Raw genomic sequence first — 26120 nt, 5'->3', positions numbered from 1 at the left:
TGCTTTTCATTTTCCAAATGAAATAGAAATGCAGCTTTAGATATGTGTGTGTGTGTTTCAATACATACAATTTACTGATGATATGAGTGCAAAAGAATATTAAAGCTCTCAGCACACAACTGAGTCAAGAACTTTGAGGACACTACATAACAGTTGTATGTTGTGGTTAGTAACGTAAGCCTATATTCGGAAACAAGTGGTTTGAGCTCTGCTTTAGCTACAAAATGAGCGACTAGAGACAATAAATCAATTCCATTCGCATGCACTGTGTATATGACACGAACACTGTCCCAGTTTATTAATTTGTCCTATTTGGAGGAAAGAAACAATAAAGTATGACGTAATGAGCGGTGTGACGTTCCTTTATATTAGGTAGTATCCACCGTTCTTTTCAATACGACTCGTGAACACAGACTTTGCTAACATCGAATTGGTACTTTTACTATAACTTTGCACGTAAGGAGCCTACAAGGGGATTCGATCCTACAACTTCTGGCACACTACAAAGACTGGTTAGAAACAAAATATGGTATTTGACCCACGTATTATGTCGCTGTTCTGCCACTTTTGGCTAATCGCGACTATGAAGATGAATTATGGGTAATGATTTGATGAAGGAACATTCACAATGTCACCTTTGCTCTAACCAGAGCTCGAACATGAAGCTTTCAGTGTCGAGATCAGTGGACTTTTAGTACGTGAAATCATAGATGTCAGGTTAATTGGAATCCGAGCCACTGTGTAATGTGCCTCCTTCGAGGATCGAACTTGGGACCCGTTGATTACACAGGGATAGAATTACCACTACACCATCAACAAGGCCCTATCCGGTCCGTATGTTATGGGAATTCCAATAATTTAATACGTCGTTTATTGCATGTGGCTTTCGGCAGGTATACATAATAGTGAATGATGAATTAGATAAGTAGGGATGGTACGGAGATGAGGCCGAGATGGCCTACAACAAATTCGCTTTACTATACCACTTGTTCAGACAACATATCTATCTGATTTGTTACAGATAAGTTATATATTTTGCTTATGGCAATTGCGAACTTGTGCTGATGTTCAGGATAAAAGCCTGTTTCTCGAGGGCTCGTAAGTTCGAAAGTAGCCGTCAAACAGGAGAATTACAAAAAGTTGGTTGCTTCAATGCGCCTTATAATGATGTGGAAGTTTGTGCGGTGACACCCTATGCTGCTTATACCTTATATTTCGAGACTCGATACGAGATCGAGAATTATGTGTAGTTGTTTTGAATCTGCTGTACGAAATGATGTCAATATGTAAATTAGTCCGAATCACAGAGAAGGAAAATAATGGGGGAGGGGAACAGAGAACTTTTGTGCCACGGAAGCTGGAATTCTTCTAGTATAGTGATTTTCAGTGGATCCGAGTACACATTATATACACACCCCTGTTTAGTACAGCACTGTGATGGAATGAGGTTTTTCTTTCTCAGACTGAACTTTGATCAAGGCTTTTGCGCTTATGACCATCCCTACAGATTATGGAAGAAACACGCTCATGTCTCGCTCAGGATTCGAATCTAGAACCACGTGTTTCGTGGCGTGTTTGATAACCAATTCGCCACAGAAGCTTGGCCGAGCAAGTTGTTTCACCATGACCCCCGTCAAATCCTTCTTGCAACCCAGAAAAAGTTCCCATAAGTTCACTCCTAACATCACCACAGAACATTGTGCACAATAGGCTAAATAAAAGTTTTAACTTTCACTAGGAAATTCCATTAGTAGCTTTTCGTTGTTGGCAATGTTTGACACAGAAAAATAATTAACACATTTCAACGCCAAGGTTTCTGGTCGCAGATCGTGTCCACTTAGGGGCACGCAGCCTTCTCAAACACAGTGAAAGGAGCCATTATTCCCAAGAGATTCAATTCTCTTCGTGCAATCGATCTAACGAGGTGAGGAATTGTTTTGGGAACTGGCTCGCCAATAACTTCTTGGTGCGTTGCGTATGGCTGCCTCAGCGGTGTAGTTGTAGTATAAGCCTGTTGCAAAGCTGGGCAGTGGTAATCGGTGATTGAAGTGGAAAATGTTAGCGGTGGGGAAGTTTGGTCGAGCCTTGGGGTTAACTGGGGGATGCCAGTTATACGGCACATGACCGTATATATACAGAAATAACGTAAGGGGTTCAACTTTCAGCAGCCCACGAATAGTAAAACTGTAATAGTTATAGACTGTAATAACTATTAAATTATCAAGATCATTATTCTTCATTACCTACGTCTATTCTACCAGTACATATTTCTATTTTCAACTTTTTCAAAAAATATATCAAAATATGACTAAATTTTCAATTTTGAGACTACATACAATTAATTATTGCCAATAACAGTATATGTTTTCCACAACAAATTATGAAACATGCTTAGGTAATGAAGAAAAATATTATTGTTATTAAAGAATGTCTGACCATGAATTATAAATTAACCATATTTTTTTCCAAAATTCTTCGAGGTAATATAATGAAATTATTGTTGATTTGATCATGTAATTAATGCAAAATGTTTACTAAAGCAGTGGGTGGGGTTTGGACCGTTAAACCCCATACCCCCGTATTTTCTCACTTCGAGCACTCATGGTAATGGTTTTACTTCGTAGTGGATATTGAATTATTTATACTTACACCAATTGCAAGACAATTTCGCTTTGGCAGTTGGTTTGACATAGCTTGTCAATTTTGGAGTCAAAAAAATATGGTCCATAGAAATTGTTTGCTATTTGTGTCAGGAGAAATCAGAGTTTTAATGCTTTTAAGTTTGCACAAGAGGAAAAAATATACAAAAGGAACACACGGGAGGAAAAACATTTAATACATGTGCGTTTGGTCGTAGTTACTAGTCATTGATACCAACAATCACGATAAGAAAAAACACCAGACATGTGCTTTAGCGTAACTGATGCTGCTTGGGAAAAAAATGTTCTGCTTGAGGGAACAAAATGAAATTCCTAAAACGTTTGCTGAAGAATGCATGGAATTACCAGGATGGCAGACGATTTACCGAAGAAGAAAAAAGCGATGGGCTTCAGTGTAAAGAGAGCGTGAAACCGAACACGGTGTACGATCCCAAATTCAGCTGTACGGAAAAACTATAATTATTCGCAAAGACGATACAAAATTGAGAAATGGTTTTTATGTACAGGGGAGTAAAAAGAATCCCAATACAGAAAAAATATACTTAAAACCCCAGTCTTTTGAGGGCCAATGACAAATGGCTTGTCATGGGGTGACGCGTGCCCATGGGGAGTCCCATCGCTTATGTTATCCGTCTTAGACAGGCGTCGCTACTTTTCCAAATAGCTTCTCAATGCTGAGGGCCATACCGAAATTTTGGAACTCAAGGAACGTTAATCATTTGGAAACACAGTAGTTCCCTCAACTACATAAAGTCATGTACGCAATTAGCACTTATCCAAAATTCTCCATTCTGAAATCCTTCCGCTATAAGGCCAATTGATTAATTTTATTTTACTTCGCTTTTTTGCCACTTTTGGCTAATCGCGAAGATGAGGATTATTGGTGATAAAATGGAAGAAGGGGTATTACAACAAGTATGGACGACAAAGCACAAGCATCACAGAGGATTATACAGGCTGAGTGTCCAGGCGCCAGTGCCTTACTATTTTTTAAAAAAAGTTTTAAGTTCACTGTATGCACAGAAAGGCTAATCAGGACTGGACCTACAGTATAAAGTAGGATCCAAACCACTATGTGCCTCCACCGGGTATCGAACCCGGGACCCTTTGATTACAAGGCCCTCATAAGTTTGCAAAATGCAGTCCAGGCTGTACTACATGGAAGGGTGGTTGACATTTGGGGTCACCACTTAAACCCCTAGGGCTAATACAGATTGTGTCCCTAGCAAGACTACTGTTTAATAAAAACACATATTTGTGGTAATGTGTTTCTACAATCTCAATGTCGTAGGTATCTCATTACAAAATGTGAAAGAACGTTGCGTACGACTGAAAATTTGGGATATTTTATGCGGTATAACAAAACACAGCTAAATATAAGTAGTCACATTCTCGTCTTCGAAAATCCCAGGACACGGTTCTAATTGGCCCTCCTCTTATGATCATCCATTTATTAATAATATACCTACTTAAAATTTGTTTCCCATTATATGTTGTTTCTTATTTATATCTTACATCGAACATAAATTAAAAACAAAACACAAGCACACAGTTTTTTTCATTACTGCATATCTACATGGGTAATAGCTATACACATTTAATTTGATGATACAATTCCAATAGCCTTCGAATAATTTGATATTCTTGCAAAGCAATCACGAAACTAACATATCAAATGCCAAACTGCTAAAATGAAAATGATATTCCGTATTTTTTTCCGGAAAGAGCAAGCAGAGGAAAAATTAACCACAACTATGACACATTAATATAGACCCTCTGGTCGCCATATTGACAGCCCATTTTTCGAGAAATGTTGAAAGAACATTATTCGTGCACGCCGATTGTGTGCATATTTTACCCTTGCACGTTTCAGAAAAGAATGCATTCCAAACTATAATCAGCATGTGCTGTTTTCTTTCAGAACAATAAATTGACAGAATTTAGCCATTCGTGCCTGTCAATAACAATCAACTTTGAATATACTAAACGTCCTATTTTACCTACGTTTCACGAAATATTCGGGAAAAAATTACACGAAAGACAAACCATATTTTTACTTTTGTATCAAAGCTGTAGGCATGCGATTTTGTACTCTTAAATAAATTCACGGTCAGTTTTATAATTAGCTTTCAGAGAATATTATCAATGAACTAGAGCCACATCAAACTTCAAACTTATTCTTCTGAATATTTATTTTGTGCATCTGTGTATGTATAATTCATTAAAGCATGGCTGTCTATTTATTACGTCCATTATTGATTGTAATTCAAATGTTTTACAACGGGGAAAACTGTGGATCATATATTTCCAAGGCAAACAAATGTTCCAAACTGGTTGGTGTTATTTTATTTTTATGTCAAGATATTATTTTATTCCTCGTCCGCGTCATATGTTCGAAATTCGTGAATTCCTAGATTTGTTAGCAACAAACTGATTAAAACCTAATATTTGAAAATGTGTCAAATGCCACTTTTATTCATGGCTCGGTGAAGAGAGAATATTTCACTCACGTACATTCTGATGTAACGAGTCTTTTTTTTTACAACCAAATGTATGTCCTGGGAAATCCCTGAGGAAAAAACACGTTTGTTTGCAGTGCTAATGACTTGTTTGTCAGTGTAATTTTAAAGAAATTTTGACCACATCCGTCCTGTTTAAAATTACCAAACATGCGAGTTTTAATAAAATTAATTAAATTTAGTAAAGGCTGCAATGTACTCGTGTACCTTTACCAACAGCTTCTCAAAGCAAATAAGCTTGTTCTGTGTATGGAATTTAAATCTTAGATTAGTTATTGAGTAATTACTTCAATACTCCCACCTTAACACGAAAGCAGTGTTTTAATGAACTTGACATTTGTTTCATAGTGGTTATGGATTTTATAGTGAACTATTATTATGTTAAAGAATATAAATTGGGTTATGGTAAGGAAAAGTAAGCAAGATCATATAACTTGTGCTTGTGACACTGGAAAACTTTCACTTGTATCTAGAACAAGATTACAAGCATGGCACGGAATTCTTAAAACATACAAAATGGAAGTTAGGGATGGGTGTGATTACTATTTCTTCAAGGGTTACTTCAAAAACCTTTTTTGAGAATACATTAGATTGGAAACTTGACACATTTTACATTATTGTAGATTCAATGACTACAGGGTGTATCAGAGTGAACAACTTATCAGGTTAATTGTTAAAAAAAATATCTGTTTTCATGCGCAAGACTTTTGTAAACACGGTCTTGTGTAGTGTTAAAGAATATGGTGACTTTTACAGGTCCCCAGACCTTACACCCCTAAACTTCTGCATTTGGGGCTTTGTGAAAGACAAAGTTTATGTACCACCTATGCCACGGAATGTGCAACCGAAACGCACTTGCTTTGATGGACGAGTTCTTGGGAAAAGTGTGGCAAGAACTCGAATTTGGATGGGATGTGTGTCGTATAACTGGTGGAAGCCACATTGAACATTTGTAGCCATGTTACCGATTAATACATAACAAATACTGTTTAGTCGAATTAAATTCTTAAAGTTGTTTACTCTATTATGATACACCCTGTATATGATAATTACGAGCTGCTTCTTCCTTTCGAATAATATGCAAGATTATGCGAAAAGATGAAAAAATCACTCACTCACCTGCATCGTTTTCCTGCTGGTTGCCTTCTAAGTCAGACTGGTTGATCACCTGGAAAACTTCCCCGATGTCCGTCTGGAGGTCTTTCCCTTCGCTCCGCCTCTGGAGCTGGTGAAGTTGCTCCATCTGGAGATGCTTCATGGAGCGGACGTGCTGGAGAAGTTGCAGCTTAGCCTTCGTGGAGAAGTTGCACAAGGAGCAATGATACAGCCTGGCGTCTTCTCTCATCCCGGACTCGCAGCTCTGAAGATGCCGGAACAGGATGCAACTGACCTCGTGCCTCTGGTTGGCCGCGTGGAGCTGGAGTTTGTGCGTGCTGTTGGTGTAGTAGTCGCACGCATTGCAACGCACCTGGATGGGGTTGGAGACGCTCAAGTACTTTAGCTTCCACTCGTTCCGAGGTCCACCCTCCTTGATATGGTTCACGTGCTGCAGACGTTGCAAGTGCTTGTCGGTCTTGCAATGGAGTTGGAAGTTGGCCTTCAGGTTCGTCTTGTAGGTACAGAGCTTGCAGATGTAATTGCCCGCCACGATCATCAAGATCTCTTGCTCTCGCAGTTTGGTGCGATCCTGCGTCAGGTGGTGAGATAGCGCCTCCAGACTGTCAGACGCGAAGAGGTTGCACACGCAGCACTGGAACAGGTAGCTTGGATTCGGATCTGGAGGCTCGGGAGGTGGTTCCATGGTCTCTGGATTGAGACCCATGTCCATGTGGGGGGCGAGCTCCGGCGGGATGTGCGGGGGTAGCTGCCCACCCGTCATCATCTGGATCAGCAACGCCTGGTTGTAAGCCATGTCTGCAAGGGCAGCCTCCGTGTGAGGGGGCGGTTTCTCCCCCGGTAAGGTCAATCCTGGATGAAAATGGAGGATGGACGCCGGGTCGAAGCTCATCTGCGTCTGTGCCTGCAGGGCGTTCAGCTGTTGCATGTGCTTCACGTTCTGCTGGAGTACCATCATGTTGTGTGTGTGCTTCTCGCTAGTCATGTGAATACGGAGATTGCGTGCGACGTTAGTCTCGTAGTTGCAAACGTCGCAACGGAACGTCGGTTTAGGCTTAGGATTAGGTTGGGCGCTCGGGCTAAGTGAGGAGGCCACGAGACCCTTATGGGACGGCGGAGGCGGTTGCTGAACGCTCACCGCCTCCGAAGTAGGAACTCCACCGTTCTGAAGCTCTTGCATGTTATTTAGATGCTTATCCGACTGCATGTGTATGCTAAGATTCCCTTTCGTAGTCGTCGAATAGTTGCAGACTTCGCATCGGTAAGGTTTGTAGCCGCAGGTGTACGTCTCCCCACGGGCCAGCCTCGGGTGAGGTTGTCCAGCTATGCAGTAGATGCAAGACGTCTCGTTCTCGGGGTGCTTCTCCTTCATATGAATCTCCAGCGTCTCCTGATACTTGTAGTGCCAGTTGCACTTGGGACACTTCAGCGTCTTGCAAGAATTGCGAGAGTGCATGCCGGATAACCCACCGAGACGAGAGGAACTTAGTATGAGCTCGCACTTTGAACACTCCACCCCGCTGGGCCTGCCGCCGATATGGTCTGGGCAGACTCCTATCGTGGTGCCGGTGAGAAAATTGGGCGGCTGGGTGATGGTGGGATACGAGGGGTGGTTGGAAAGTATCGATGCCGTTGTACAAGTGCTCATGCTCGACGGACTTACACTGGCTCCCGGCGAGGTACTGCTGCGTCCGTTGCCCACCGAGGATGTTATCGGGCTTTTTCGCGTCAGATCCATTACTCCTCTTGTGCTTGTGCTACAACTATTGTTGTGAATGCTGTTATTATTACTATTACTACCATTGTGAGGTAGGGAGACCGAAGTCTCAGGAACATGTGAATGAAGTTGTTGGACACTAGGCCTGTCGGAGTCGTGTGACCTTCGACGACCTTGATTCCCTATATTGTCCACTTCCTTCCTCGCTACACTATCACTCATCTTGTCTTCGCCTCCACACTCGGACACACTAACAGAATCGCTGCGATGATGGCCAAGCGAACTAGGTACTCTCGGCGAATCCTGTCCACCTACATCACCGCCAACGACAACCCCGGAACTGTACAAAAGTTTCTGGTCCTTAGGAACAAGCTGAGCGGTGACCGTGATGCCGGTGGAGGATATCGGGGCGTGGGTGAAGGAGCTGCTGCTGCAACTGACGGCGGCCATCAGATTCTTCATTGCCGTGGTGGTGCACGTTGATGCCGCGCTGCTGTAAGCGGCGGACGAAGACGAGACGGTTTCCCTCCTGTTGGATGATGTCGGCGGTGGGGACAGTGGTTCCAAAAACGACACCAACGGTTCCTTATCCTTTCCCACGCACTGGATAATAGCTGAAGCATTCTTATGTCCAAGTATATCCTTCTCGTCTTCCAAAAGAACCACATTGTGATCTCCCATTGCATGGGCAACGAACGATTTTGCATAACCAAAGGAAAGTTTACATATAAAACACATAAGGATGGGTTTTATTGGAACAGAGGAACAGTCCGACGCGGAGTATTTCGTCTTGTCCTTCGCAGCATCGCTGCCACCACCGTTCGACTTGCCACCGACAGTCGCATTTCCACTATCATTATTGTTGTCTTTCCTTTCACTATCACCAGTTTTATTATCACGAACAGTATAGACCCTGTAACTATGCATAATCGGAACTTCAGGAACTATTTTTTTATCTTGCAAAATGTTAGCATAGGCTTGACCATAAAGGGCACTGTAGAGAGAGGGGTTCCGTGACACGTAAAACGCGTTCGCTATTTGCGGAAACACCTGGAACTGCGAAAGGCTGACCCCGCGACCATCCACAATGCAACCGTCCAGTTGAGGCAGGTCCAGACTTGCGTCATCGTCACTAATCTCACTGTCTTCGATGATGTAGGCAGAACCGTCCGGATTGTACACTATCTTCCCGTCGAACTTCTCTACGTCGCTCGTGGAGTCGAGAGCAGAATCCAAGTCTCCAGTCTTTTTGACTTCCGGAAGAACGGACGATGGTCTATTCTCCTGCTTCTGCTGGTCTTTCGTCTCATCTTCCCTTATATTCCTGAGATTCTTCGCTTCTTCCACCAGCAGAGCAGCAGTCTCTTCTGATTTCTCTCCGCTGTTGTCCGCTGGAGAGTTGGATTCTGCCAAAATCATTGCCTTCGATGGTGCCTCTTCCCTCCCAATGATAGGAGACGACGTTGCCTCCTCTTCGGGGCTCATGTCGTGTTCCTGGATCCCCTCCCTCTGGTTTCCCAAGGAATTGGACTGGTCAGTCACAGAAGATGCGAGGTGTGTTGGCCCGTTGTTGTTTCGTTCATCCTGCAGCAGGCTGCCGCGGGCTGGACTACACAAAGGATCCTCTAGCGATGCAGACGAGCCCGAGTCGCCGGTTGGAGTTGGCATGGCGACGGACGCTTCCATAGCCGCGCTTCAACCATCACATGCTGATAGCTGATCGGGCTTCGATCTGGAAAGACAAGAAAATATACATTAGCGAGAATGTAGGAGGAAATTTGAACAATATATACAAATGCTGACAAGGTTGAAATGAAATCTAATATTCGCAAACGTTGGACACGTTTGTGAAACTCAGAATCACAGAGCAAGGCTGCTTGACAACCGTACACATAGAACTGATATGTAAGGCAGCAAAAAATACACCGTGTCCCAAAATGATTATCGGGGTTTCAAGTAGTTGACAGACGAAGGTGAATGTTTATATCGTGCATGTACGATAAGAACGGGTTTGGGTGCCTCCCTAATGGTGTAGTGGTAGCGTCGCCTTGTAATCAAGTGGTTCCTGGTTCGATACCCGTGTAGGCAAATAGTGCTTCGGATTCCACTGTAAACTGTAGGTCCAGTCCCGATTAGCCTTTTGGGTACGTTAGCGCTTAAGGCTATTTGCCCCCTTCATGTTATTCGGGGAAATCCCGTTATCTAAAAACCACACCTAAGGTTTAAAGAGACATGTAAAAGGAACTCAAAGAGTGTGTATGGAAACATATTATAAAGCTGTGGGAATAGTAAAGCATATCCACAAGACCAGGCACGTAGCCAGAGGAAGGGCTATGGGGGCTGAAACCCCCCAAAATCCTACAAAATATCTAATTTAAATGTTGCTTTTATTGGTAATAACAGAAATAACGTTATAACCACAGTAAAACGAAAAAAGTTTAGTTTATAATAGAGGAACCAGATTATATTTTTATATTCTACCATTTAATCTAAATAATAAATGGATCCACAGCTTCCAAAACTTATAGTTTTGTTTGTGAGAGGTCACAGAATATAAACTTCATGAGTAAAATTTACCACAAACTGTTAAAGCATTTTTTGAACGTTTGTGTGAAAGTTAATAACAAAATGCAATAACTATGATTTTCAGTACACTAATGTACAAAATAGGTATAAGAAAAATAATGGACAACAATTGTGTTACTTATTCACTGATACGGTGGATTGAGTAGCAAAATCTATCCATTTATGTAATAACAACAGTAAATTTGGATTGAAATTGGTATATTTTTAATAACTTATAATACCCGTAAAATAACAATAATTATTATTGTCATTATTATTTGTACTAATCAAGTTTTATCTATGACCTGACATCCTCTACAAATATTTCTGGCGACGCACGTGCTGATAAGGGATGAGCCCCCCGAAATAATATTCTGGCTACGGACCTGCACAAGACATTGTGAAAACGTAGTCCTTTTTCAAGAAATAAAACTGTTAATTATAAACACTGCTGCCGTCTCCCAAATGGAAAAATAGATCGAACACTATACGCCGGACAGTTAAAACATGACAAGCTGAACGCAATTGATGTCGATGTTTGAGACGGCAGTGCTCCAATGAGGAAGAAAAATTCCTTCAAGGTACCATCCCAGCATACATCTACACCGTAAATCGCGACTGAAAAACAACTTCCTTGGTGTGTTACTCATTAAGAAGTTTTGCGTGTGGTGAAATACTGTGAAACATAAATTTACATTCACACCGGAGATTCCCACAAACGAACAACCACTATTTGACACGAGCGTGTAATTTTGTATGCATTACTGCGCTTTAAGACTCAAGCCCAGGCTTCCTTATCGTGCGGCAGACTGCCTCAACTAAAAGAGCGCATTATGCGGACTTAACAAAGCGTGTCACTACTTAAATGGTAAACACGTCATTAAGACAATTAAGGCGCTTAACATTTCGCTTAACTTCTCGAGCTTCGAGACGATAAAAAAGAGAGAAGAGGAACTTGGTGACGCAACGGATGCGTGTGGTGGAAACAGGTGTACGACGAGAGATGCAAAATTCATTACCAGTCTTGGGCGATATCAACTAGGCGATATATCGTTACGATATTTTGAGGATATATATCGTGTCGGCGATATATCGTTACGATATTTTGGCGATATATCGTTACGATATTTTGGCGATATATATCGTGTTGGCGATATATCTTAACGATATTTTGGCGATAAATATCGTGTCGGCTATATATCGTCACGATATTTTGGCGATATATATAGTGTCGGTGATATATCGTTACGATATTTTGACGATATATCGTTACATTTTGACGATATATCGTCACGATATTTTGGCGATATATCGTTGCGATATATTGACGATATATCGTTACACTTTGACGATATATTGTTACCTTTTGACGATATATCGTTACGATATTTTGGCGATATATATAATGTCGGCGATATATAGTCACGATATTTTGGCGATATATATTGTGTCGGCGATATATCGTCATGATAGTTTGGCGATATATATAGTGTCGGCGATATGTCGTCGTGTATTTTTGGCGATATATCTTAACGATATTTTGGCGATATATATCGTGTTGGCGATATATCTTAACGATATTTTGGCGATATATATCGTGTTGGCGATATATCTTAACGATATTTTGGCGATAAATATCGTGGCGGCGACATATCGTCACGATATTTTGGCGATATATATTGTGGCGGCGATATATCGTCACGATATTTGGGCGATATATATCGTGGAGACGATATATCGCAGATATCACAATACCATATTTTCTTGACGATACATCAAATTTCCGATATAGTCCATCCCTGTTCACTATCTTCCTTGAGTTCTTCCATTAAAAGATGGAAAATGCAAAACTCAATTCTCACAGGGGAAAACTTGAAAAACGTTTTCTTCAAAACAGAAAAATAAAAAGACAGTTGTACTCAGGAACGATTTCCCTCGGTCCGACATCTTGGAACATGGCCGTCACGCAGTATCGCGTTGTTCCCACGCACAAATCTTATTAATTACCCCCGGCTAGCGTCAGTCTCCCCTCTCCCCCCTTACCTTTCCTGGGAGATCATACAATAATTATCACGTGCTTCGTAACGGGGGCCAGACGTGAGGTCCTGCAAAGATAGGAATTCATACCTTCTCGATAATAACCCATCTTTCTCAGAATGGCGGAAAGGAGCAAAGATCGACGGGAAGAAAAGGTTAATAAAAGAGGAAAAAAATAATACGGAACGATAGAAACACGAGAAAATAGTTCTGTAGTATTAATCCGCGAGCAAATGCCTGCAGACACCAATTACAAAACCACCGAGAGACAGCCGCAACTGTCGATTACCTATGACTGGCTGGGGGATATAATGAAAGGAGACGCTACACGAAGAGGAAAATGTAATTATGGAGGGCAGCTCGATTCTGCCTGCTTAGAACTTCTCTGCCTGTCCACTCTTGCTCGTTGAGCAATCTCACCTCTTCCTTTCCCACTTTGCGTTTGCCAGCATTGCACCTCTCTTCGTCCGCTGACCACCCACCATTATTAAGCCACGGATGCCAACAGCACTGACAACAATGAACTAATGTAACGCTTCTTGCTGGTGTCGGTAACAAGAAGTCAGTTTTTGACAGTAACGTTCTTACTTTTTTGAATAACTTCAACAATTACTTTTGATGGCGTCACAACAGTAGCTTTAACAGTTTTAAATAGAGAAATAGTTAAATTTAACAGTTATTTTTAAATAGGACTATTAAATTTAACAGTTACTTTTAAATAGGAACATTAAATTTAATAGTTACTTTTAAATAGGAATGGTAAATTTAAGTTACTTTTAAATAGGAATGGTAAATTTAATAGTTACTTTTTAATAGGAATGGCAAATTTAACATTTACTTTTATGTATCTTATGTTAAATAAGTAAATCCAAAGTTACTTTTAGATAGAAGTAGCGAACTTAACATTCACTTTTAGCTACAGCCATAGCAAATTTAAGTTACTTTTAAATGGTAAAAGTGCATTTAACACTTACTTTTAAATTGTAAAAGTACATTTAACACTATCTTTTGGTAACAACAATATTTTTAAGTTACTTTTAAATAGAAACATTTTAACAGTTACTTTTCAACAATAAAGGTGCATTTAACAGTTTCTTTTAACAGCAACAATGGTTTTTAACAGTTGCTTTTAGATAATACGGTAAATTTAACAAGTTACATTTGCACAGCTTTTGTTTTATGGCATACAACAATTCTTATTCTGAGTTAACTTAAAAAGAACAAGATCTCTGGTTGAAGATTCAAGATACATCTTGAGATTATTCCTCTTGGTTAGATGACAGGAAATGACAAAGTTTTGTAGTTTGTGCGGGGAAAATATAATCCATTTTAACCTTCCAGTACGAAGAGAGACTTGCAGTATTCCACAGTAAGGAAAGTATGGATATTTTTTGAATTACAGACAAGCGCAATGTTGATTGAATGATGTTGAGTTTGGAATGACGTCTGCAGAGAAAGGTGAATCATAAATATAAATACTTGATGCGGTATTTGAAAAACCAAGCTTCGAAAATCGTCACACCAACTCCTAAACTGTAAGAAATTACGATCCAAGACCGTCACATTTCTCTGCCATCCAATTGCAGTAAAAATAATAGTAATGACAGTTTTTTTAGTATTAACGGCTATTGTATAGTTAATCTAATGTCACAATGATGTGCCTAGAGTATAAATAACATTCATAAGTGTGTATGTGTTTAAAATTCGAAACATTTTCCGAAGCATGTGAGTACTTCTCATCTTATCCACGGCGCAGAGATGGTTAGGTTAAGATTTATCCACCCACCACCAACCTCACTAAAAAAAAGCATAAAAGCCTTATTGATGGACATTTTGCCTAAAAAATTACCCTTACACTCCATTAAATACGAACTCCCCCCCCCCCCGCTGGAAAATTCTGGATAAATACCCTGACAAGATGAACGAGTCAGCATCCTATTTTTGTACACTCACCAGCGATAAAAATGGGACATCTAAATCCTGAAGTACTCTCTTCCCTGCAAGGCGTTCTCTGTGTTGCATAACTATACGGAGATAAGTGGATTTTGATAGCTAAATTTTCAACAGCAACTTCTACCACCGAAGGGTTAGGCAACGGAAGCAAGTAGAATCTATGTGCCCCATTTTTATTGCGGGCGAGTGTACATTAACATGTAGATTGTTGAGTTTTACGGCGAACAGTGTAGGTTTTCGGGGGCTATGTTGTGTGGCTGTGGACTAGCCAGCAGGCTGGGAAACTGAGTACCATTCTCACAGAACCCTTCTGTTTAAAAAACGCAATAAATAAATTACAAAATTCTTGCATTTTCTGGCAAGAACACCTCGTTCCCATGAGAAAGAACTGATTAGCAAACGAACACCGTAAATCACGCAGTCATTGGGCTACGCCTATGCCGATTCGTAAAGCACGCAATGAGGCAAGTCAGCGACTTTTCCCATGCATGCTACGCTTTAATGGTTCGCTCGGCGACATCACATACGAGCCCATATCTACTTTACCTCTGTCTGCAAGGAAGAGACGAGTGTATTTATCCATGTAAATCAATTAAAAGAGAAAGTTACGTGACACGCTTCCAGCAGATGGGACTTAATATAGTCTTACCAAAGCCTCTTGTATAAACCAGTAAGGAACTTTCACATACACAATAATAGATGGCGCCGCTATACTGTGGACACCTGTAGCTTTCCGGAAGTATTTAAAAAATGTTCTCCGTGAAATATGGTCTGTACAAGAATAACACAGGTATTCACGCTATCAAGAAGTATGGTGAAGTGTGAAATCGTCCACTAACAACACACTGTAACGAGGGAAGTGTGAAATCGTCCACTAGCAACACACTCTAACCAGAGTTTTTCATTTCCCGTGGGTCATTTCGTATTTGATACATCTGGCATATCTCATTTTTTTGTCGCTTTTCTGCCATTTTTGGTTTATCGCGGCGATGAGGATGAGTTATGATATGATGAAGGAACATTCACAAGGAACATCCATGCAGGGATGCGAACCCGGGAACCGTGGCTTCGTAGCGCGCTCTGCTACCCACGGATGCCGGCCCATGTGCACTATCGTCTGATAACAGTGGGTTCATTACGGCCAAAAAATGTTCGTTACTGTACAATTAATGTTGGTACTTTGAGGGTGTTTTTTTGGTTAATATCCAGAATTAGGCAGTAACTGTAAACATTCTTCCGGAAAAAAATTGACAAACTGAACCTTTGCATTCTCGGTGGACAACGTACTGCACTTAGTGACGCGCCCTTTAAAAGTACAGAAAATGGAACGAATAAAAACCATGCCTAAATATAAGACTACTTTTTGAGAAAAGAACGCATAACCTCCTCTTAAATTCAAAACAGGATGTTCCAAAAGTAACGTATCATTAAACAGCAGTTCACATGATATGCTCCGTCGTCGCCTTGTAATGGAGGTGTCCCGGGCTTGATACCCTGTGGAGGCACAGTTATTCGGATCCCACTTCAAACTGCAGGTCCAGTCCCCATTAGCCTATCTCTGCATAAAGTGGGACTCAAAAACAACAAATCAAACATGTGCATGCCGTCCCTTACACTCCAAAAATGTCAAGTGCTGTCATCAGACATACCTACCTCCAAATGAAAGCTGCTGCTCCACATATAACAGAATTTTTAAGCGACCCCACAGATACAAATTCAGTGACGTAAGGTCGGGGCTGCGTGAGGACCATTTTACACTCCTTGTTATGTCCTCGAATACATTCAATTTTTGCCCACGGTGTGTGTGACTTTTGGTACACCCTGTAGTGAAGCCAATGATTTCTAGACAATTATCGCAATTTATAGATTTGCCAATCCGTAAGCAGATAGAAAACATTGCAAATTCATGACAATTCGTGTAAGAAAATATGACGGTGACAAAAATTCCTGAAAAAATTTAACCATGACCACAGCTGGCAAAACACGGTTTTGGTTTACAATTAAGGAACTAATTCGATTATTACAAATAGAAAACTTCCAACATAGCAACGGTGGATGCTGAGTTTCACAAGAGACACTGGATGACTCCCCCACGCAGGTCCTTTTGAAGACAACTCACCAACGCGGCGTACCAAAAGAGAGAACCTGCAGACAAATGCACATTTTTCAATCAAAATCACGACGATACAACTGCCGGCAAACAATATACCACCATTAGTAGCCCTTTCTTTTCTACAACAACCCATCCGACACTGATTGCATGCAGTCGTCCGCCTGTCGCTTATGTAATTAATGGCCGGATATGTAAATAAGCGAGGAACACCAGTGGATTTGAGAAATCGCCCATTGTCTTGGTTCTACGTGCACGAACCAAGATTTTTGGTCAATCTTGCACAAGTTACAACCGGGACATTAATTGAAAACATGTCCGTCTATTTCTCTGTTTGGTGGCTCCAAAAAAGCCAACAGACCGGTGCTGGTAATATATGGCAAGAAACAGCTTGCCAAGTTGTATCAATACACGGCCGTGGATGGAAGGAGGAATTAATATCATCTACGTCATTTCTCAGTGGCTATTACGCAGCACTTCGTTTTGGCGGTAAAAGGTACGTGTTGGGCAAATTTAAATTGCATGCGTTGCCAGGTTTTAGCTAACTTCTTTGTCAACATCCGTGGCGGAGTGGTTAGCACAGTTCCGGGTTTGAATCCCGGTCTTGGTATGGGTGTTCTTTGTGAGCGCCGTAACCTTATCAATTTTGTCACGTCATCCTCATCATTAGCCAAGAGTGGCAGAAATGCGAAGTAAAATAACCGAAATCAACAAAACAATTCAGCTAACATCTCCCAGTTATGCATCCTCTTTGGCTACTTGCCGTCATAGGCGTGCGCAGAACGTCTGACTTGGGGGTTAAGGGGGGGGGGGGGCAAAAGGCTAAATGAAAGTTCAGTCAGGAAAGAAAAACCTCATTCCATCTCAGTGTTTTAGTTTTCTGTGTTAGGGTCGGCACAAAGTCGCTTTCGCCAATAAATGAAGAAATTAAATATTTGGGAAAAGCGACTTTTGTGACCACTCTGTATATATACAGGGTGTCTCAAAAGTAATAGCGCAAAATGACACAGGTGTAAGTACACGATAATAGAAGCAAAAAAGTCTCAGTAAACATGGGTCTGCAAACGAGCCGTTATCGAGGAAATCGCGAATGTGCAAGCCGTACCACCTCTCTGAAATGTTCTGTTTGATTGCAACGCCACCTCTCGTAAATGTTCTCTTTTGTAAACAAAGAGCAAACCTCGGACCGCGCAATGAGTAAAGCAGTTGGTGTTTACAAAATGCAATCAATGACGGCTTGTAACCACACATTCGCAAACATTATTAGCATATATATTATTATTATAATTTACCAACTAGGACGACGTTTACAAACAATGAAGTCAGTGGCGGTTGTAATCAAACAATCGCGATTATCTCGAAAACGGCTCGTTTGCAGATCCATGTTTACTGAGACTCTTTTGCTTCTGTTATCGTGTACTGTCACCTGTGTCAGTTTGCGCTATTTTATATATATAAATTAAATGCTGCAACATAGAGGCAACACGTGAGAATGTAAATAACAAGAAATTAGTCCGAGAACGAAGCGGGATTCAATTACGTAGAAAATAATGCTCCCCTTTCGCATCGTAGTTGCTTTGAAATTTCAAATACTTCATTTTCTTTAAGAGTATAACTGTGATAAGATACCTCTCCACTAAATTTCTAGATGAAAGTATAATAATATGGAGCATGGACGTCGGAAAGGGGGACAAATATGGCCACCCCCGCCCTTAGAAAAACAATGTCAACCTACAAGTACATATTTCAGACGTATCATTTGATTTCAGTCACAATAATTTACACTAATTATTGTAATGCAGATGCAGGAACGCGATAATTAAAAATTCAGGTGGTTTTTTTGTTTTTTTTTTTTAGGAGGGCAACACTATTATCGGGGTTGTATGCCTCGTTTACCCCCTGGAAAAATTCCTCGCTTGCCCCTCCGTGGAAAAAAATCCATGTTTCGGGGGCAATTGCCCTCTCTTGCCCCTAAGTGCGCACGCTTATGCTTGCCATCAGCCAACGTAGTTAGTCGATATGGTAAGGAGCTACTCAGCCAGGCACGTGTTTGTTATCGTTCATTTCATTTGCACATATTTCATTATCATCGTCGCGATTACTCCGAGGCAGAAAGGAAAAGTAAAATAACTTAATTCCCTGACGTCGCCTTGTAGTCATGAGGATCCGGGTTCGATACCCGGTGGAGGCACGGAGCTGTTCGGATCCCACTTTAAACTGTAGGACAAGTCTCACTTAGCATGGGTTTTCATGGTAGCTTCAAATGATTGGTTACATTTATTTTACTTCGCCTTCCTGCCACCTTTGATTCATCGCGAAGATGCTGATGGGTGATGATTAGGGAACGGAACTTTATGTGCTAAAAAACTCAGAAATATTTATTTTTTATGTGTCATAAATGTTGAAAATATGTGATAAAAACAGGAAAATATGTGACAAAAATAAAAACATTTGTTAACAAAAACAAACTATAACATGCATTTTAAACACCTGAAATTAGTTTCTAAATGATTACCTCTTAGCGAGCTATTTTTTGGAAGAGTTACAGTGGATCACCATAGTTTTTTCCATTCTCCAAATTTCCATTTTCCAAATTCTCCATTGTAAATCTGTGACGATTATCTCTAAAAAGCATCTTATATTGTGAGAAAGATCGCTCCACGTCACAAGAAACAATTCTTGCATATTTGAATCACGAAATGTCACTAACGCTTAAGTTTTCCAAAGCTTCGTCTTCCTCTACTTCACTTTCCAAAACACATGCAATTTGGCACAAAGTTTGAAAACCTTGGTTTTTCCCAAAAAATTCTGTACATTTAGACATTTAGATCCAGTGAGTTCTTGCAGTTTCGTTTCTACTATACGGACTTTACCAATGGAAGCTGCCAAAGTGTTCGCGCACGATTCAAGCTTTCATATGGAATTAGAGAGAATGGACAGGTTTTGTTGAGATGTATGCCAATTCGACTTTTAAGGAGGGCTCCATCAACAGTTCTTGCAGAATTCTTCTTTGTCGAGATCATTTACAACAGATGCAATTTTTTCAAAGTTCTGGGCATAACATCTGCATTCAACCAAGTGCCCCATCGCGTAACTACAGGTGTAGGGGGAAGGGGAACCTCAGAACATTTTTGTTTAAAAATGTCTATTCTTCTAGGCGACTTCATAAAAACTTTCTTCCCATTTGAAACCAGTTTATCGACATTGGGATAAAGAGCTCTTATCTTTTCACATATTCTATGCAACGCATGAGCCACACATTTAACGTGCACCATTTTGGGGTAGCTAAGGGCAAGGCCTACTGCAGCTTTTTTCATGTAAGCTGCAGCATCTGTCACGAGGAGAAGAACATTGTCAAATTTTATGCCTTCCGGCCACAATAGCTGCATTGCTTCATTAAAAAGCCTTGCTATCGTTACGTGTAGCCAGCCCCAGCTACTTACAGCTATTTTCTCCCAATAGGATCGTAGGCGAGGTGCCAGAAGTCTGGCAGCAAGGGTGTTCAAAGACAAAACAAACCTAGCACTCTCGATATGAAAGAGGTGCAGATTATAAACATTTTTCCTTCGAAGATTTCGAGGTAGATGAAGTGAATGAGCGATTTTATGTATTTAAAATGAAAATACGCAAAATATGTATTTACATACGGAAAACTGGAAAATATGTGTTTTTATGTAAAATAAAATTTGCTGTGTTGACATATAAGGCTATGATCAGAATTTTGGCAAAAATGAGGGTCTGTATCTTATCGCAGAAAAAAACATTTATTTACCTAAAGTTCCTTTCCCTAGTGATGATATGATGAAACTAATACAGGGACACTCAGAAATGCTCAGGCAGGGACTCGAACCCGAGCCCCCCTGGCAGCGTAGCTCATTGTTCTTCATGGTACAAATGGTTTTCCATTCTGCACTAGCTTGCCATGTGTTTTTCTTATTATCCTTACGACAATTTTGCCTGCATCTATTTCACATGACCCCCCCATTTTGATTTTCTTTGTAAGTACATAATGCCTTGCGCGTCACATATTTCTGTGTAGCAAAAAATGGAACAAAAAAAACTGATATGGCCTTTAGCAAGGTGGGCAAGGAGTTATACTTCATGAAACAATGTCAACAGCCAGTGATCGAACGCCCCTTACCCTCTCAATGCAATTATAACTCATTGTCATTCGGTTTGGAGTACTTGGCCTTGCGAAAACAGAATAGACCAGAACGCGAACGCAACAATTAGACCTCGGGCACGTACGCTATTCATACCATTTAGCTGTTGTTACAGTTTAAGCTTTTTTTCTTAAAGGATATAACAGGTGTTTAAAATCGTCATGAAAGACAGCAAGAACAGAACGCGTCACGTTATGCTCATTTATATTTGCTCTTTGTGCTTATGCCCATCGCCGCCTGGACAGGGGGGGGGGGATACAAGGAAGTAAGAACAAGCATCCTACGGGCTCAGCCCCCGTCCCTTCGAAACTTCATTTTAACCACATTTGGGTTCATGCATATTTTATTGTGCCCGGATAGTCATATTCCACGCCGATCTCAAAATGGCGGTATCATTATGACTTCTCCCCCCCTTCGTCTTCTCTTGCCCCCCCTCCCCCCTCGAGGCAAGATTGTTCTTCCTAGCTCTGACGTTGATGTAATTTTACCTGGACTGCCAGCCCCGCTTCCCCCCGCGCGCCATGCTCAGTTTTGATTGGGCGCCATTTTATGAATTCAGAGTTTTTCAGGGAGAGAGCGAGCGAGATCTGTAGGAAGTGAAAGAGGCAAGGGGGGGCTGAGGGGGGAGCATATATGGGGAGACTCCATCCAGGTCCAAAAAAAAAATAGAAAGAAGCGCGAGCGGTCTTCAAGAATTCAATTAAGTTGTGGAAAGAGTTTTGAGGGTGGCTAAGAAAAGGGATTCGGGGGGAGGGGGGTGGTTTCGAGCGTCGTAAATAATGCAATGTAAACTCATAACATGCTTCCCTCCCTTAGACTTCTCCAGCAGGATAAGATAGTGCTGGCACATACCGGGACATGGCTATCGCACTGGTAACTACAGCATCGCACTTTGTTGTTGCCGCTGTAAAACCGCACGCAGTCACAAAGCACGCGCAAACACCGAGAACGCAAAATTTCCAACCCAAACTGAATCAGGTGCGTCGCAGTCGGGTGAGAGACGGTGGGCACTAGCCCGCCGTGAAATTAGTTTGGCTGGAATAAATAGGCTACGTCGGAAACTAGCTGTGATCGCACTAATCGAAAGAGAAAATGGGAGATAGAAAAATAAAAGAAATACAGAAACAGGCGAAAATGAAGATGGAAAGAAAGAAAATGATAAAAAAGGAGAAGCAGAAGAAAAATGAAAGCAAAACAGACAAAGATAAGGAAATAAAGTAACAATGAAAAACATAGAAGAGAGGAACGAAGGTAGGATATAAGAACAGAGGGAAGAGGAAGAAACAGAAAAAAACAAAAAGGGAAACAAATGAAGAATGACAAATATAGAGAAACAGAGGAAGAAGAAAATAACAAATAGAAAAACAGGAAGAAAGAAAGAGGAAATAGAAAACAGGAAGAAAGAGGAAATAGAAAAACAGGAAGAAAGAGGAAATAGAAAACAGGAAGAAAAAGGAAATAGAAAACAGGAAGAAAGAGGAAATAGAAAAACAGGAAGAAAGAGGAAACAGAAAAACCGGAAGAATGAGGAAACAGAAAAACAGGAAGAAAGAAAGAAATAGAAAAACAGGAAAAATGAAAGAGGAAATAGAAAAACAGGAAAAATGAAAGAGGAAATAGAAAAACAGGAAAAATGAAAGAGGAAATAGAAAAACAGGAAAAATGAAAGAGGAAATAGAAAAGCAGGAAGAAAGAAAGAGGAAATAGAAAAACAGGAAGAAAGAGGAAATAGAAAAACAGGAAGAAAGAGGAAATAGAAAACAGGAAGAAAAAGGAAATAGAAAACAGGAAGAAAGAGGAAATAGAAAAACAGGAAGAAAGAGAAACAGAAAAACCGGAAGAATGAGGAAACAGAAAAACAGGAAGAAAGAAAGAAATAGAAAAACAGGAAAAATGAAAGAGGAAATAGAAAAACAAGAAAAATGAAAGAGGAAATAGAAAAGTAGGAAGAAAGAAAGCGGAAACAGAAAAACAGGAAGAAAGAGGAAATAGAAAAACAGGAAGGAGGAAATAGAAAAAACAGGAAGAAAGAGGAAACAGAAAAACAGGAAGAAAGAGGAAATAGAAAAACAGGAAGAAGGAGGAAATAGAGAAACAGGAAGAAAGCGGAAACAGAAAAACAGGAAGAAAGAGGAAACAGAAAAACAGGAAGAAAGAGGAAACAGAAAAACAGAAAGAAAGAAAGAGGAAATAAGTCTCAATAATAAATAATTCACAATATTCACACATTGTTGAAATACAAGTACATTATACACCGGCCTCGAATATGTTGCTTACTTGTCACTAGGGAAGAAGAATTTAAAACAATGGAATGTGACATCCATTAATTTGATTCAAGCTTGAATTATTTTCTTTCCATATCAACCCTTCAAGCTGATTGAACAACTAATAGTATCAAACAACTATAATAACAGAATTCAGTCTCTATTGTTTACGAACAAAGTGGAACGATAATGTTACTAAATATTTGGATCAAGCTCGAGACAAAGATCCCGTCTCACAAGCCAGAAAATAACGGCGTCCCAACGAAAGTCAGCTCTGAGTGATTTGTTTGCGCCCACACACACGTTTTCAAAAGGGAAAAATTGCATTGCATGTTTTAACCAGTGATATGCGTCTACGCGTAAACAAGGATAGTCTACATTCTACACGTAGACTATTTTATATACGTAGATTACGTAATATATGTAAACAACATGGCGAAAGGTGATAACTTAGCAAAGGGCGCAGTGGAATTAAAAAAAATTATACTGCGTATGAGTTACTGATGTGTGAAGAGAACTTTTCATACTCTTTCATCCAAATTCGAACAATTTCTCACCTAGGAAGAAACCTAATATACGAAATATTCTAGTGTTTTATGGAGAAAAAAAACACTCTTGGCTTACGACTGCCATCTGTTGTTGTTTTTGCATACTACTTATCTTCTTCCATAGTTGATAATTAACAGAAGGGAAGATAAATTTTGTTGTAAACAGGATTCTTTTCATTTCGTTAGGAACCAATATAGTTGAAAATGTCACTTTCTTTTCATGAAACCCTTGAAAATTAATTTTAATGCACTTTAGATTGTCTACGTAGTCTATGTAAACTACAACCCAATGTAATCTACGCGTAGATCACGTGTAGACAACGCATGTAGACGTAAACGTATAGTCTACTGCACATAACTGGTTTTAACTCTGGCTCGGACACCATAAAAACTTCCTGACCAATATCTATTTTAATATTGGATATTTATCCAAGTATCTCCGCTTTCAGTTTAACGGTACAAAAAGTAATTGAACAGCAAATCGGTATAAGACTCCAGAAGCAGCATACCCTAAAATACGTTGCCAGCCCCCGTGGCGGAGTGGTTAGCACAGCGCGGCACGACGCCAGGGGTCCCGATTACTCATCCGCATCTTCACGTTTAGTAAAATAAACTAAATGAATCTAAAATTCGGTAAAAGCATCTGAATGATGAAATTTAAAAGCTATAATTTCTTTAACAAGCAGAGTATAACGGAAACACTGATAGTAACAAGAATGAACCTATATTCTATTGTTGAAATACATTACAAAACAACCTCGAGTATGTTGTTATCACTAGGTAAGACCATGCCACAAAATGTAATGAACATTACATGCTACTAGTGTAATTTGTTACTATATTAAGTTTGAAAACTTTTTCCAGTATCATCAAAGCTAAGTTAAAAGTGAGGAAAAAACAATAGACTATAGGGCGTTATTGCCTTCGCTTAGCATAAAATTTCCACCTCGAAAACTGTTCTACTTTTTCAGACATTTTTGTCAATTCCAAATGAAAACCTAATAAATTCCACAAGAAAGAAAAGCGATAATGTCGAAACTGTTAAGTAGACAAAATCCTAATGTTTGATTGGCTCTTTCCAAGAGAGTTCTCTAATCTCTCTCCACACAAAAGGTCCTTCATTGTGACAGAAAAAGAACTCTTAATGTGAAAGCATCTCTTATGCACGTATCAAGGATGTACTTGTAGGGGAAAATATTATCTAATCAGCAAAATACTGAACAAATGCACTGAAGACGTTAAAAAAACCTACGTTGTTCGGTTTCTGTTACGTCTAGCTAACTAATTTCATATTGATGATGGTTGCACCTATACAATTTCTTCTTTGTACATTTTTTTAAAGTATTACAACACTGTTATAAGTTATTGTATTTTCTAAAAAACGAGACTTCAATTATTTTTCTTCTGTTCTATGAAGTGACCGCACATGAATCATACAACATGGCATTGAGACATGCAAGGACAAAACTTTCAAATATAAATTTCACTATTTTATGTGTACGTAAAAAACTGAACAATTAAAATTAATGAAATAAGTTAACTGGGCATTGATATTTTAAAACGGTCATGATCATTTTTCAATGGCAGTTAAGTGGCAGCGTAAAGTCACTAAAGTAGCTATATTTATTGTGCACTCAACTGGAATATATAATCATTGTCTATTTTATAATCATTGTCTATCATCATTTTGCGTGATAACATAATTGATTTTTTTTAAAAAAAGAACGGTTGCGTCCCGTATTTGTAAATTGACAAGTAGACTCTTAACGCTAATAGCGTAAACAACATCAAAAGTAAACAATTTGAAACTGTTTTCATTGTTAATTTGTATCGTTGTGAAGGAAAATGAGCAGTAAATAAAATATTTTAAAATGTTTAGTTTATTTTGCCTATTTTTTCATATTCAAATGCCATTTTACATATTTTGGTTTACACAAATATCGGAATGCACTTCTGTGTTTTAGCAATTGCATTTGAAACTTATTTGAGCCATAATATGAAGGAAACTTAGTTAAAAATTTCAACTTGAACGACAATCGTGAAATTATTGACGTACAATACCGAAATTAGTGTGTTAGATTACACCACCTTAGAGAATAACTGAAATTATACTCGTCTACATAATTCATGTCACAGTTCTCACAGCTAAACAAGCATGTAAGAAATTACACCTATGGTCATTAAGTCTATTACGTACGCCCACTAAACGGACACTTTATCTTAAAGTGTGGGAATATTATATGCATAATCAATGTTGAAAATTTCTTAATTGTGATAACGTTCCATCCCGTTAAAAATCACAATTAAATAAAAATTGTACTTATTCAGTTATAATTAGTACTGCAATGCATGCTTTTGCATAGCATGAAGATCTATTATTGCTGCTAGAATATAAGATAATCTCCAAAAAGGTCTATGGTGTAGCCACACAGAGAAAAGTAACGTAACGCGAAAAAGTGCACAAAGGC

The 26120-nt window shown here is 39.8% G+C and overlaps 1 protein-coding gene across 2 annotated transcripts in view; it reads right to left on the bottom strand.

The window, feature by feature from the left end:
• Positions 1 to 26120, bottom strand: part of zfh2 (Zn finger homeodomain 2) — a 150466-nt gene that overhangs the window by 110451 nt on the left and 13895 nt on the right. For both annotated transcript variants that reach the window (XM_083143611.1, XM_083143612.1), the window contains exon 2: positions 6299 to 9744. In XM_083143611.1, coding sequence (XP_082999737.1) covers positions 6299 to 9698 — 3400 coding nt within the window. In that variant the 5' untranslated portion in view covers positions 9699 to 9744. The remainder of the gene's footprint in view (positions 1 to 6298; positions 9745 to 26120) is intronic.

Source organism: Lepisma saccharinum, chromosome 22 (assembly GCF_977018435.1).
Source record: "Lepisma saccharinum chromosome 22, izLepSacc3.1, whole genome shotgun sequence".
NCBI classification, from domain to species: domain Eukaryota; kingdom Metazoa; phylum Arthropoda; class Insecta; order Zygentoma; family Lepismatidae; genus Lepisma; species Lepisma saccharinum.
The sequence above is the reverse complement of the archived record's forward strand: the minus strand, read 5'-3'. Positions and strand labels throughout refer to the sequence as shown.